This window comes from Pomacea canaliculata, linkage group LG3, assembly GCF_003073045.1.
Source record: "Pomacea canaliculata isolate SZHN2017 linkage group LG3, ASM307304v1, whole genome shotgun sequence".
NCBI lineage: Eukaryota > Metazoa > Mollusca > Gastropoda > Architaenioglossa > Ampullariidae > Pomacea > Pomacea canaliculata.
Window position 1 is genome coordinate 10,524,662 of NC_037592.1, and position 14,139 is coordinate 10,538,800.

At 38.5% G+C, this 14,139-nt stretch overlaps 2 protein-coding genes across 6 annotated transcripts; one reads left to right on the forward strand and one right to left on the reverse strand.

Moving 5' to 3' along the window:
* Positions 1-243: 243 nt before the first annotated feature.
* LOC112559719 (apoptosis regulator BAX-like) lies at positions 244-7,111 on the reverse strand. Its single transcript, XM_025231072.1, has 6 exons — positions 6,970-7,111; positions 6,405-6,563; positions 5,765-5,849; positions 4,017-4,152; positions 2,991-3,089; positions 244-1,124 (listed from the first exon to the last, which is right to left on the reverse strand). The coding sequence occupies exons 1-6, from the start codon at positions 7,010-7,012 to the stop codon at positions 1,017-1,019; spliced, it is 630 nt and encodes a 209-aa protein (XP_025086857.1). The 5' UTR covers positions 7,013-7,111; the 3' UTR covers positions 244-1,016.
* A 1,366-nt stretch (positions 7,112-8,477) lies between these two features.
* LOC112560833 lies at positions 8,478-12,348 on the forward strand. Of its 5 annotated transcripts, none has more exons than XM_025232898.1 (2): positions 8,478-8,810; positions 11,437-12,348. In XM_025232898.1, the coding sequence occupies exons 1-2, from the start codon at positions 8,774-8,776 to the stop codon at positions 12,327-12,329; spliced, it is 930 nt and encodes a 309-aa protein (XP_025088683.1). In that variant the 5' UTR covers positions 8,478-8,773; the 3' UTR covers positions 12,330-12,348. The 5 variants fall into 5 exon arrangements, with proteins under 5 accessions (XP_025088683.1, XP_025088687.1, XP_025088684.1 ...); XM_025232902.1 differs by having other exon boundaries at positions 8,478-8,806; XM_025232899.1 differs by having other exon boundaries at positions 8,479-8,814.
* Positions 12,349-14,139: the final 1,791 nt, after the last annotated feature.

Below are 14,139 nucleotides of genomic sequence, written 5' to 3' on the forward strand. Positions count from 1 at the left end.
CAAAATAAAAAAAAAATCTAGAATGCATATTTATGTTTTTGACATGGCAGTAACGCACCACCTTATCATTTAAGGTTGGAGCAAGGATACAAAGCACTTTAACTGCACTTGTAATCGAATACCTTGTAAAAACTATTCATACATACAAGAATAACAGTTAAAAAGTGCTAAAAAAAAAAAAGAAAAGAAAAAAAAAAGTCAATCAACATAAAGATTTCACTTGTTTAATTGATTATTAAAGACTTATAATCAATGACTAAGTCTGAATTTATTAAAATATACCAGAAAAATCTTAGCATTTCTCCATTTCCAAGCTAAAAATGAACGCTTTCTTCTGTGGGAATGCAGCATAAACAAATCCTTAAGCATTCGTGAAAGCAGCATAGATTTTACACATGCATGTACTACACACTCACACATTCCCTGCCTCATGCTCTAAATGCAAAAAGGAAAAATTGCATCGCTCATTCTTTATCCAAATTTTTGTGAAATATGACCAACTTAGCTTACTTCTTCATTGATACTATTCCTGACAGAGATACATTAACATTTCCAGAAAAAAAAAAAAAACAGGTAGGGCAAACAAGTTTCTGAATCCTTACACTGCAGTATTTCAGACAATCATGCTGGTTCTTAAGGAAAACGAATTCTAAAAAGTTGAAGGTTAATGAGGTTCACAGTTAAATGGACTGAAGCTTGTCACATTTGTAATTGTTGTTGAAGATTGTCCTTCAGACAAAACATACTTATGTGAACGTGCTTCGTGTGTCAACTGTATTATACTGGTTGGTAAAGTGGCAAACAAAGGTCACAACTATTTCTTTACAATTTACATGATAAATGTTTCTTTAAACTAATGCCTGAACCAGTCAACCAGTTCATACGTGTAAAAGTAAACATGCGAATACACTACGCTTGCTCACCATAACACAATATGTGGATTAGATTTGTATCAAGTCAAAGTCTCATTTCTGCAAGATTGTAATTTCTGATTCATTAGCTACACACTGAAGATATCAGTGCCATGTTTTCATCAAGTAGACAGCACCCACAAACATAATAGATGCTCCAGCCACAAGTGATATCTGACCCCATGTGGACCCAAAGTACTCACGGATGGCTTCCTGCATAGAAAGAATTGAGAAGAAAATCACATCAGGAGTTGCAATTGCAGACACTCTGCAGGATTTGATTCAATAACAACAGATAAAATATTTCCTAAGAAATGATGTGGTAGCAGTAAGACATGTCTATAAATGCCTCTTTTGTGTAAAAGTGAAGGAAATTTCGTAACCTGCTGTTAGCATGACAGGTTGGGCAACAAAGATATACAATTTCCCAGAGAAATGAATCAAGTAATCAAAACTTCCTGAATGAGGTAAAAATGTTTGGTATATTGTTATTTTGATGTAATTATCTTCAATGAAACATTGTGTTGTTTTGTATAATGGATCTAAATGTTTGTACAGTGGAACCTCGGTTAACGAACTTAATCCGTTCTGGAAAGCTGTTCGTTAACCGAAATGTTCGTTATCCGAAACAATTTTTTCCATAAGAAATAAAGAAAATAGATTTAATTGGTTCCCAGCCCCTGTTGACTCGCTATTTGAAAGTTACAGGCTGTATATATATATAGGTATTTGTTTTAATGAGAACAGTTATAATGCAATATAAACGGAGTTAAATAAACATAAAAACATTAAAGAAAGCATTTACACAGAAAACTTGCCGTTTTGACGGCGTGGTTGGAAACAGGTGTGGGGAGGAAGGGTGGAACTACTGCTTTGAATCCCCTCTCCATGAGCACACGTGACATTATAAAATCGGGGGAGACTTCCTTTTCTGTAGCTTTGAGGTTGAAGAAAAAAACTTGTCCAGTGTCTGCTTCTTCTGCCTTTTTTTGTAAAACTCTTCGGTAATACGACATCACATATCCGACAGACGCATGCCACCTTCATACTTTGAAATCATTTCCTTTTTCAATTCATTTGTTGGCCGCGTCCTTGTCATTACCTCACTACTATTAATTGCTCTTAATCTTCTTTGGAGCCATGATTGAGGATTATCTTATTAAAATAAAGCACAACAATCACTAAATAAGAAGGATGCGCACAGGTAAGGAACGACTGATCGTAACTGTCTCGAGCGCGAATGATTACATGCTGGTCGGTCACGTGTGGTTCACGTGGCTGTTCGTTATCCGAAATTTTGTTCGCTATCGGAGACAAATTTTTAACGAAATTTGTTCGTTATCCGAAATTTTGTTCGCTATCCGAGACAAATTTTTAGCGAAATTTTTGTTCGTTAACCGAAAAATTCGCTATCCGAGGCGTTCGCTAACCGAGGTTCCACTGTATTGTGTTTTAATGTAATATTACTTTTATAGAATCCTCTGATGCTCAAAATTCTATTTTGTGTAAATATTGTTATTTTCTGAGGGAAATATTCTGCAGTATGGTAACTGTAAGATGTAGATATTCGTGGAAGTTAAACTGTTGTGAATTGTAACCAAACTTGAATTTTGAACAATTTTACCTCCAGGAAAACAAAAGGTATTACAAACACATTAATCTGATAAGTTAAATATTTAGAGTGACAGTCACCAAAATAAAAACTAGCATAACAAACTAAGCAAGAAATAGTCCAAAGAACAGGAGGTTAACATTCAATAAAACGAAACAAACAAAAAGTAAGGAAAAAGAGAAAAGAAATAAGTGGGCTAAAATGCAAGAAAATGAGAAAAATGGCGACAAAACATAACTCACTATGACCCAAGAACAATTTGAAACATATTTTTGAATTTTCTCTAATTAGTCACTAGCCGAGTGGTTTACACTTGAAAGTGCAGTTTGCATAAATTGACTTTCAGATTAAGGAATGTCCTTACAAAATATTCTGAACTTGATGAAGTATTACACCATTAATCCTGCCCATTAATAATTAAATCTAGGAAGTATATACACATTAAAATCTTTAATATATATACTAACCCATCCTCCACGCTCAATGATCCACTGGGCCACTCGATCTCTGATGAAATCCATGATGAGATTTATGATTGCACGTATTAATGGTATTCGATCTAGAGCCTGTAACAAGCAACAGAATCGTCTTGCAATGAAAAAATGTGATCAATGTCACAATCAATGCTAAAAACATGACTGGACATAAATGATGCCATTTTTTTTTAATTATCCACTTCTTATATCAAATAACAAAGTCTAACTACCAAAGTGGGAGTAAAACATGCAAAAGAAAATACTTCAGTCTTATAAGCTTGTAAGCTCTTGCTTATTTAAACTTCATTTGCTCCAGGATTGCACAATGTTGATCAGATTGGCTTCAGCTTCACGCAAAATCTCCTTTTTAAGATTTTCACACGTACTATCTTTTTCGGAGATCCTCAAATTGACTGAAGTTTCTTTCACTCATTTCTTTCTTCAACTTCTGTATTCATTCACACAAACTAATAAGCTACATGAATATTCTTACCAAAAAACCTCCAAAAATTTAGCAAAAACTTTTTTCCTTACATAAATCAGAGCAATTCTTTAGTGTATCAAAATCCTTTAATTTCTGAGCTTATTTGGGAATGTTTGTGGTTGTTTTATGCAAAGTTAGCAGCTAAAGGAATATCAAAATAAGCTTGTCATAAAATGATGCACAACCTTCAGAGAAATTATTTAACTCTGAGATGAGATTTGAACAAAGAATCTACAGTGTCATTGTGACAGCTACTGTACTGATATACTGCTGGATCATGCTGTCTGGGAAAATAGTGAAGAACACTGTTTAACAGCATTTCTCTTTTAAAAATTATACCAAAAAATTAACTGCAGTTGACCTGTATTTAACACTCACTGCAGTCATTTCACAGTTGAAGGAAGAACATTGGATTGCAAACTTGAAAATTGTTTGTGGTAAATTTATTTCTCATTTTATTGCTGGTACACTGTATTTGTATAAAATCATATGACATGGTAGCCATCTTGCTTTTCACAAAAACATCTACTCACCTTGATGCAGACTTTATAAGCAAAATAGAACAGAGCTACCACACGTCCCCAGTTAAATACGCCATCCTCAAAGATTTTTGAAGCTACGCTCAGAAAAACTCTTCTTTCTGCCTCTGGGGGAACCTTCTTTACCAATCTGGAAATAAATATTTTCTTTTATTGTAAACCAAAAAGAGTGAATAGTTACACAATTTATTTTTATGGAACTGAAACTTAACTCTCACTATACAACTCCCTTCATTTCAAAAATATAATATCAAACTTCGCCTAATATAAAATGGCACTCGGTTTATTTTAAAACTTTACACCAAAAGTTATTTTATTGCTTTAGGAGTACCTTTAAAAAAAACTTAAGATTTATATAGCTGTACTCAAGTACTCAAATTTTAAAATATTTGAGTAAAATGAAGAGAAAGAAGAGACATCACTGTGCATACACATGGATTGTTTCCGCTATTTAGTGGAGAAGCATCTCTATTTTGAGTCTGAAGCTGAATGTTTGAATTTAGAGGATGAGTTCTTTCTCACTTCTGATGAAAATGATGACTAAGAAGATGGAGATAATGGAATCATTCGTCTAAGCCATGTGACCACTAGTTGTGACTAAGAAATGTAAGCCAAACGTTTACTTTTTATGATTGGTAAGGACTACTCATAAAGTCTCAAACAAGAGTATTTTTACAAAGAGTACATTATAATTTTTATAGTGGTTGCTTCTTTTGCAAGAATTTATAATATATTTGGAAATTGTTTTAGCGTGTTTTGTCATAATATTCAGATTGTCATGATTTTCTGATGCATCCTTTGTGTAGCACTATTAAATACAGAGGATGAATGCTTCCTTTAACTTTTTCTTTTGGTATCGCGTTTATCATTTTTTTCTTTAGTTTGGTATAAAACAAGTGTACTTTCCAATACATTTGCATTCAATCAGTGAGTCTTTGTAAAACAACCCAAAAGAAAGTAGCTTAGCACCCTGAAACCCCCAGTATAGTAAGAGTTAAGATTAAGGCTAACCTTACACTACATCTAAACAAAGTTTTTGCTAAAACTTCCTTTATGCAAATTAATAATGAAAAAATATGAGAATAATTCAATAAATTTTGAATAAATAATACTACAGTCAAACTTCTATAAGTCGAAGCTTCATGGGAGCGATTAAAACATTTGAGTTACGGAACGGTTAAGTTAAGGAAGTTTGTCAGAAAAAGATTATTTTCTTCTCTGTGGACATCTTTATTTCTGAATGTACTCATACATCATTCTATTGGCAATTGCAAAACAAAAGAGAGAAGAGTTGGGGGCAAGTGGGTTCTGGCCCTCTGGCCACTATTAAAGTTTAATTTTAACCAAATGCTCATTTCTTGTCATTCTTTTAAAGACACTCCAGCACCCTGCAGATATGGAGTCGCATTAATTGCACATGTTTCTTATATAGAAAGGAGAATATGGGAGCACAGGGCCGATGGGGGAGGAGTACAAGATTTTACACTTTTCGACGTATTTTCAAATGTTTTCAATATGCTAACCGGCTTAAAATTATTTTTGGCTAGGCCGATTTGAGCTACGAAAGTTGAATATGCATTGCTTTAATGGAAAACCAACCAAATGATGTTTAAAATTCAAGTTATGGAGAATTTTGACTTGCGGAAAGTTGATTTACAATAGTTCAACTGTAGTTACAATAAATTATGGGATCTTGCATACTATAAAATCTGAGGAATATTACTTCACAACAAACCACTTACTCTTGAATTTTGTGATCTTTGTCTAACTCATCTCCAATGAAACGCAGAGCTCGAGCAATTTCTCTGCTGTGGTCCATTGGAGGTCCTGTAGAAAGGAAAATAAAAGTTAAATTTTAAAACAAAACTGGTCAAATTATGCTTCCTTTAGTCTTTTCATCAGCTGTTTCAAGAAATTATAATCTTTACTTTTCACACCTTTTAAACTTATTTTTAAAAATATTATAATACTTGCAAGACAATTTTGAAGTATATACACAATATAGCCCTGCAACACAAAAGCCTTATTCAAGCAGTATCAAAGATAACTACCTAGAAAGCAACAGCAAAGCTATGGGATATAGATGTGAAGTAAACTATTCTGATGACCCAGCTTCATGTGACTGTAAACAACACTTTAATACCTTCATCTCTTGCGAGACTTTAATAATTTTATGAAAACACATTTAGAAGAGAAGGTAAGCATGGCAAATCCCTTTCACTTCTCAGCCTTTCTAAACTGTACTTCCTCATTTTCATCAAATTGTAAATCAATACTCTCTTCACAACAGTGAATGATTTAATCTAGCCATTCACACCAACTGTCTATGACAAATGGCATTGACATCGACCTAAGATTTTGCATATTTTGCATAAACCTTACCACATGGCGTTCCTGGTTCCTGCAATTCATCAACCCCTGGTGTGTTGATGATTCCATCGCGAACCATGCGTTCATGGATGAAGTTGTTCAACAAGTAGCGACCCTGGTTTGTAACATCATCAGTACTGAGATGTTTCTTCCTCGTTTTCTTTTCTTCCTCTAGAAAGGTAAAATATCTAACTGAACAAGTTGTATGTCACATAATATTTATTTATAATATCATTTATTGTAATACCAAGACAAAGACTTGTGGGTGTTGCTACCCGCTGTCGAGTTATGCGGGGCAAATTTCACAAGGGATGAAAGTCCCTGAACATTGAACAAAAGCAGAACCTATTAAGCTGTTTTATAAATAATCACCACTGTTTAGCAGTAAGAAATAGTTTCCTGGCATCTTTACGTCAAAAGTAGAATCGACAACACATCGACACTTCATGCTGGTTGCTATCATACCGAAGCCGTCAAGGGTATTTCTGGAGCTCGATGAGGTCAGCAATTCGTTTGAACATGTCAGTTTTTCTTAGACAGCCATCATCAAATAAGACATCTAGACAAATCTACCAACCTGATGAGAAGAAAGCTGATGGTGGCTGCACTTTACTGGCCATTATCCTTTCAACAACCTATGAAAACATGCAACAATTTGACTACATGGGCAGCGACATGCCACTATGAGCGCTGCCGACAGGGGAGATCAGCGTTGAGGTCTCGAGTATACTAACCTCTTTGAAAGAAGAGTGCTACAGTCGAACGAACTCGTCTGACAAGAAATTCTCATGTTTAAATTAGCTGAATCCTTGTGCTTTGTGACTGGAAATTCTGTTCATTTCTTTCTTTCTTTTTTAAACGTTGGTACTAAGAGCATTTGAACACTATACGGGAAAAAACCCTGCAGTTTATTAAAGATGTGCGCAAGATTCGCCTCGAAAGATTTGCTTACATAATTATATTATATCGGTCCGGATGAGAGTGTAGTTGTGCAGAGCTTTTTATTTGTTCGAAACAAAATTCGCTTGGCATTTTTTTAAAAAGTTTGGCTCTGATCGTTTCTCTCAAAATTATGACTATAAATCTAAATAAAGGGAAGAAACAGAAGATCAAAACTATTGAAAATAAATTTATCTGGTATTTGCTCTTTTAAAAAAAACTATAATAAAGTATAATTTAAATTGCGGCACGTGAGCGTGCGTGTGTGAATTTAAAAATGTAGAAGTCAGAGGATCGAGGGAGGACTTTAACAATAGTTTTGATTTGAGATGGTGTATAGGAGCTAGAATAAAATGACTATAGGAATCAAACTCATAAAAAAAATTCCTTAAAGATAAATACAACTGGTGAGACGTTGCCCGCATCTTAGCTGCTTAATTCTTAGTTTACACTAAAGATTAGAATGAGCGTGCTTAGCTTCCTGGCTTGTTGATGACTCATATATATATATACTCCCTAGACCGTCCCAAATTTGGTATTACTTTATCACCGCGTTATTATCTCTGAAATGTGTGTGTGTGTCGGTGGCGTAGCCCCGCGTAGGAAAAGTCGGCCTCGAGAGTTGTGTGGGCGGACTCCATGCTGACAGTGAACAACGCTCACATTCTTGCCCCTCAGTATCTTTTTCGAGGATGGCGGGTGCCCTCTACCCCCTTGCCCCTGTGGTTGCTGCGCCACTATGTGAGTGTGCTCAAGTTTACCTTCCACTCTACGTTAGTGTACGACGAGGGTGGAGGGGGGATTCAATTGAAAACAAGAGGAAACCAAACTGTAGTTATTTGAGTTATTTACTCTACATAGCCACTCCCAAAAAAGTTGACTACTGTCATTCGCAAACTAAGACAGCCCTAGCTTTCACCTTCTCCTTTATACGCCATGACAGTTTGAAATTCTAATTGAATGTTTATACATATCACAGCGACTTTGGCGTGTTCAGAAGTGCTATTGTTGATCGACATTCATGTCTTTATCTAATACCGACCTATTTGTCCACAATGTCCCCGTAAACATTAATTACTCGATTTCATGCTGTATTATGGCAATGGGCCAGTATTTCTGAGAACGTTTCCTTTCGGTTTTATTCAGGGCTGGAACACATGATGAGTAACGCAAGCAATGCACCCTATGTCATTATTTGTCGTTATACTTCAACCACATATTTTAGCCATTACACGCTGTAAAGTCTGTGGTTCTCAGCGAACCTCTTCCGGGGAAAGAATGACTATGATTTGGCAGCTTGACAAAGAATATAAACTGACGTGTAGGTGGACAACTGAACCTTCGGCGGGGCTAGCTGACGAGTAGTCCTACCCGCTTCACCTGGCCAGAGGCTGAATCCATCTTGATAAAGTTCTTTGCCTGGCGCAGCAGATGACAAACTCATGGGCTTCTTTCTGATGCCAGTTACTGCTACAGTATGTACGTAAGTGAAAAAATTCCAAACTGACTAAAAAGCTGGCAGAAACACAGATCGACAAACGGACTGGCTGAGTGGGCAAATGGAAGACAAACGGACAGACTTTTATATTGAAATGACCGAACGAGAGACTCGCTAACGGATGTCGAACATTTATTGCTTTTCACGTCAACCTACGTGACTATAATCTACGTTTTCTGTTGTATTGGTGTTTGTTTGTTTTTATCTCGCCACTTGAGATCAGCATTTGGCTGCTTGACATTCACATACCTCATAAATGTTGTTATTTATAAATGTATCCCTAAATCGGCTGGTAAAAATGGTACATTTTAATGTCAACCCCCTCATATGCTACCAATCCCAATATTTTCTAATATCTCCAAGATGCCGACCTCTCACTGTTTGCCTTGAAAAGTAAGTATGGCTGTCAGATGAGAAATCTTATACCACTTTGTGTCAAAAGTTTGCTTCCAATTTGTGTCGAAATATTCCCTCTAATCCATGTCGACAGATTTCCTCTAAATCATGTAGAAAAATTCCTTCAAATACAAACCGGAATAAGCAGACGACCAATAAAGCCTCATTCGGCTTAATTAGCCCTAGTATACAAGACCAGCTTACTAATCCCTGACTAGCATTGAAGTGTGTACCTGCCTGTCGATATGTTACTGCATTTAGAGATCGGATGTCTGTTTCTACCTGTGCTGTTCATGTTTGTGTCAATGAACGAGAATCGAATGATCGAGATAATTAATGCAAGCCAAGTGTCACCAAAGAGAGCATTACTAATTGCATCTGGAACCGGCAGTTCCTCTCTGCGGCCAGTTTTTGTCGTAGGCGATTTCAGTAACTTTGTGAAATGCTCTTTTATTCTGTTTTATTTTAGATTTTTTTTATTTGATGAGGTACCCAGCTACGCTTGGGTTATGTGCCGCTGAGTGTTCCGGCTGCAATGCCAATGTTTACTTTCGATTTAGCTTAGTCATATGTTTCGTCAGTGTAATGAAATATTGAAACATGTAATCTTCCTGTCCCTTCCCTAACTTGACAGGCAAATCATGTTTTTGACTAAAGCTACCTCTTCCTTCTTCCTCTCTCTGTGGCATCAGGACTGTCTCAAATTGCGACACTGTCCATGCTTTTGCGGTGAGTATACATCGCAATCTTTTCTTCATAGTATAGAACCATGTGGAACCACCGGTAACATCCTACACTGGAGAAACAAAAATATAAAGTAAACGTACTTCGGAGAAATTATCCACCAACCAAAAATAGCCTGTAACCAACCCGAAATCAAAATAAATATTCATATTTGGTTGAAATTGACCAATCGGTGTGGATCTCGTGGGGTTTCAATCGCCTCCTAACCCTTTCCTCCTCCCAACACACACACATATCGCAGTACTCAGTTTAATTATCGATAAACAATATTATTAATATATATATATAATTCATATTACAGTACTAAGAATTAAAAAAAAATCCATTACAATCAAAATTGCTTTATTGCTTCAGACAGAATAACCTAAATGTGTCACGGAAGAATCTAAGTGCACCTGTGTATTAAACTATCAATCTTCGCAAGGTTTTCTACGAGGGTCGTTCAAAAAGTTCTAAGTTCACTTCGAACCTGAGTAGAATCAAAAAGAATTAAAGCAAACATTTGAAACACCATGGTTCTCCATCCCCGAAGGAATTCAAGCAGGCAGCTTCTGTTGGCAAGGTGATGACTTCATTTTTTGAGATTATGAGGCGTAATCATGATCGACTATCTGGAAAAGGGAAAACCGATCAATGAACAGTACTATGCATCACAATTAACACAAATGAAGGAAGCAGTCACGTTGAAAGCTGATGGCAGATGTGGTTTTGCTCAAGGATAACGCACCCGTTCCCTGTAGCTGAAACAGCCAGCTGAAACATCCCAATTCCCAGATTTAGCTCCATCTGACTTTTACCTCTTTCCTAAATTCAAATCCCGCCTACGTGGTCGACATTTTGGAAACAAAGATGAGGCAAATATATGCAGTGGAGGAGTTTGTGGAGGACCAAGTCGCCACCTCTTTCGTGATGGGATTGCAATCTGTGAGCATCATTGGACCAAGCGCATTGATGTCAATAGGGACTATATAGAATAGGCGTGAAAAATTGTCTTGTTTCTGCAACTCCTTCTAGGTGAGGCTCGCAGACTTTTGAACGACTCTCGTAGTCACCTTCTTGCAATAAATATTCTATGACATCAAATGGTTGAATTAAACCGGAGCCCCGCCTTTCTTTTCCCCCGCCAAGTAACTTAATAGTGTAGACAAGGACATGTGCACTGATCTTACATCCGATGAGGTGGTTATTATTTTTCAGTTTCAATCCTTTTCACAGGACCAAGAGATTATGTTTAGGAAAAGACTGTCGAAGAAGGGCAAAAGGACAAGAAGAGAAGGGAAAAAGAAGAAAATGACAAATAAGGACGATGACAAGGTTGGAATAAAAACTAGAGGAGGGGCGGGGAAAGGAGAAGAAGATAATGATCGCAGACACAGCTTTGTTCAAGTGAGAAATTCGTCGCGGCCATCTGCAAGGCTACAGCTCAACTGGTCTGTTATTAATTCTGAATATTTTGTTTATTTTCAGACATCATGAACTTCGACCCCTTTGTTGACAACCCGCGCTTTTCCCACAAGGTGACCTGGACATCCGGCTCTTGCTGCGAGCAGCTGACTCTCATCAACGCCATGGCAATCGCAGGCGACGGACGCCTGATCCTAGCCGACTACATCAACGTCCGGGTCTTGGTCGTCCCCTTGCAGGGGTCACGCCAAATAGAGGCGACGACCCCGCGTCTACGGAACAAGCCGCTAGCGGTGTGCTTGTTGCCAGGCGACCGGCAGGCCGCCGTCACGGGAACTCAGAAAAGTCTGTTTCTGATTGACCTCCCGCTGGACCTTCCTGGCGGCGAGATACGAGTGTCAAACGTGCACACCGCCCGACAATATTACGGGATAGGAGTCACGAACCACTTCACCTCCGCCTTGGTTGCATGTTGCCATGACGACGAGGGCGGTCCGGCGAGTGTGGACGTCATCACGAAAGAAGGCGTTCTCCTGAAATCTATCGTCAGTGATAGCTTCTTGAAAGAGCCTTACCATTTGTGTATAACAGACAAAGAACTTTTTCTGTTGGACATGAGCGAACGTAGAATTTTTCGTGTGAGCCTGGGCACCGACTCGGTACAGTTAGACAGCTTGGATGTAGCTTTGCAGAAGCCCTCCCACCTGGCTGTGGATCCCGCTGGCAACGTCTACGTCGCCGAGAAAAACGCCAAAAGCGTGCTGGTGGAGTCACGTGACATGCAGCAGCGTCATCTACTAACGACAGCAAGCAGTTCTCACACTGCTGTTCTCGGGCCCCAGGCTCTATGTGTCACCGGCAGCAATCTAGTGGTGTCCTGGTACGGGCTGGTGAGTCCCGAGCCCAGAAACGAACAGGCATGTGTCGTCATGGTCTATGATTTCAACCCAAATTAAAAATTTGACATCGTGCTGATCATTAAATTTACAGTCAATTTGTATTTTATTGGTTCCCACACACGGTGATCGAGTCAGAACATTTCGTGCATTCTATTATTTGTGTGCATGTTGTACGTTCATTCGTTAATGTGTTATTTTGTAGTCCTCGGTTGTAGTTTACATTATATATATATCCAGTTTTCAGGCCCGTTCTTACCCCCCGCGGGGCCCGAGGCATAGGGTATGTGCGGGGCCCTTGACACCACGATCGCCACGGTTGTTATTTAATGAAATGTGCGGGGCCCTAGGCAGATGCCTCGTCTGCCTGCCCCTAAGCACGGCCCTGGCTGCAGTCATTGCCCGCTTCTGGACAATACTCTGAAGTCAAAGACGGCCCGTTGACAGTTTCATTCTTCTATATTTAAAATAATGGCTTTAAAGTGCGAGAGAGATAAAAATTAAAAAAAAAATAACTTGTACATTAAATGTTGCAATCCATCGACTGTTCTCTCACTGTCTGTCGCCAATATAAAGCTGAGAACATTTCGATTGATGTTTTCTTCCCTGACTATCACCCACAGATGAATAAACTGCACCCATAAACTTATTTTTATATACAGAGGAGAGAACACTCCACAAAATGCGCTTCATGTGAAAATTTGGAATCTCTGTCCAGCTGTGTTATTATCGACTGACCCTGCATTTCAAGTACAGTGATACCTCGGTTCTCGAACGCCTTGACTTTTGACCAAATCGGTATTCGACCAGGAAATTCGAGAAAATTTTGTCTTGGAATCCGAACAAATATTTGGAACTCGAACATCCGAACGTCCGAGATGAGCCGAGTTGAGCCGAATGGCGTTCATTCTGCCCAGCGCGCCTTGCTTGCGTCATCAGTGTGAGTGCAGAGAGAGACAGTCACGTTTTTGTGGAGAGAGTCATAAAATGTGTGCAAAATGGGCAGAAATCGCAAATTTTGTTGAACAACATCACCCTGATAAAGTGGTAGCAAATAGAGCAGTTAACATTTTTAATGACAATGTTATGTCCACTTTCCGCAAAATTTTGCAAAGGAGAAAAAAAACAGCAAACAATTTGTGGCCAAGTGGTGAGGTATCTTTCTAACCACGACAACCGTCCATCAGTAAAAATACAAGCAGGTCTTGTATTCAGGTGCAACTCTTTTACTGCACGGCTAAAACAATCGCCACGGCTGCGCCACACGCCGAAGCTCCCTCACTCATCGCCGTTGTTCGTCGTCTCGTCTTTGTCCTAACGTCCTCCGTTTGTCGTCACCTTTTTGTCGTCACCTTTTTGTCGTCATAAAATATGACGTCATATTTTATGACGTCATACTCCAGCCCATCACATCCCCGCCGACTCTTTCTCCAACGGTCCTCGCTGATGAGCTTTAGCTAGCAGACTAGGGCTGATATACAAGTTCACCTAATTATGCTGGCCTTGGGGGGGGGGGGCTCCAATATTTAAACCTCGAAAACTCGAAAGAAGATCTGTTGCTGCCGCAAGCAACGCCTAGTCATCAGCAGCTGGTACTATTTACCTACAGAGTACAGAGTTGTCTTGTAGAACAAACATCTGTACTTCGCCTAATAGCTAAATCTAACCGACTGATTATTCTTCTCCTGAATAACTGCTACATGGGCATTCCGTCCATCTGTCCTGTGTGTAATTGTCCAGTCAGAATAACATTTCGTAGGCACAGCCGTGGCAAGCGAAAGGATATGAATAAAATAACAGATACACAAACTAATCAATGATACAACATATTGCTCGTTATCTATAGAGTCAAACATTACCGCGAGCTAAA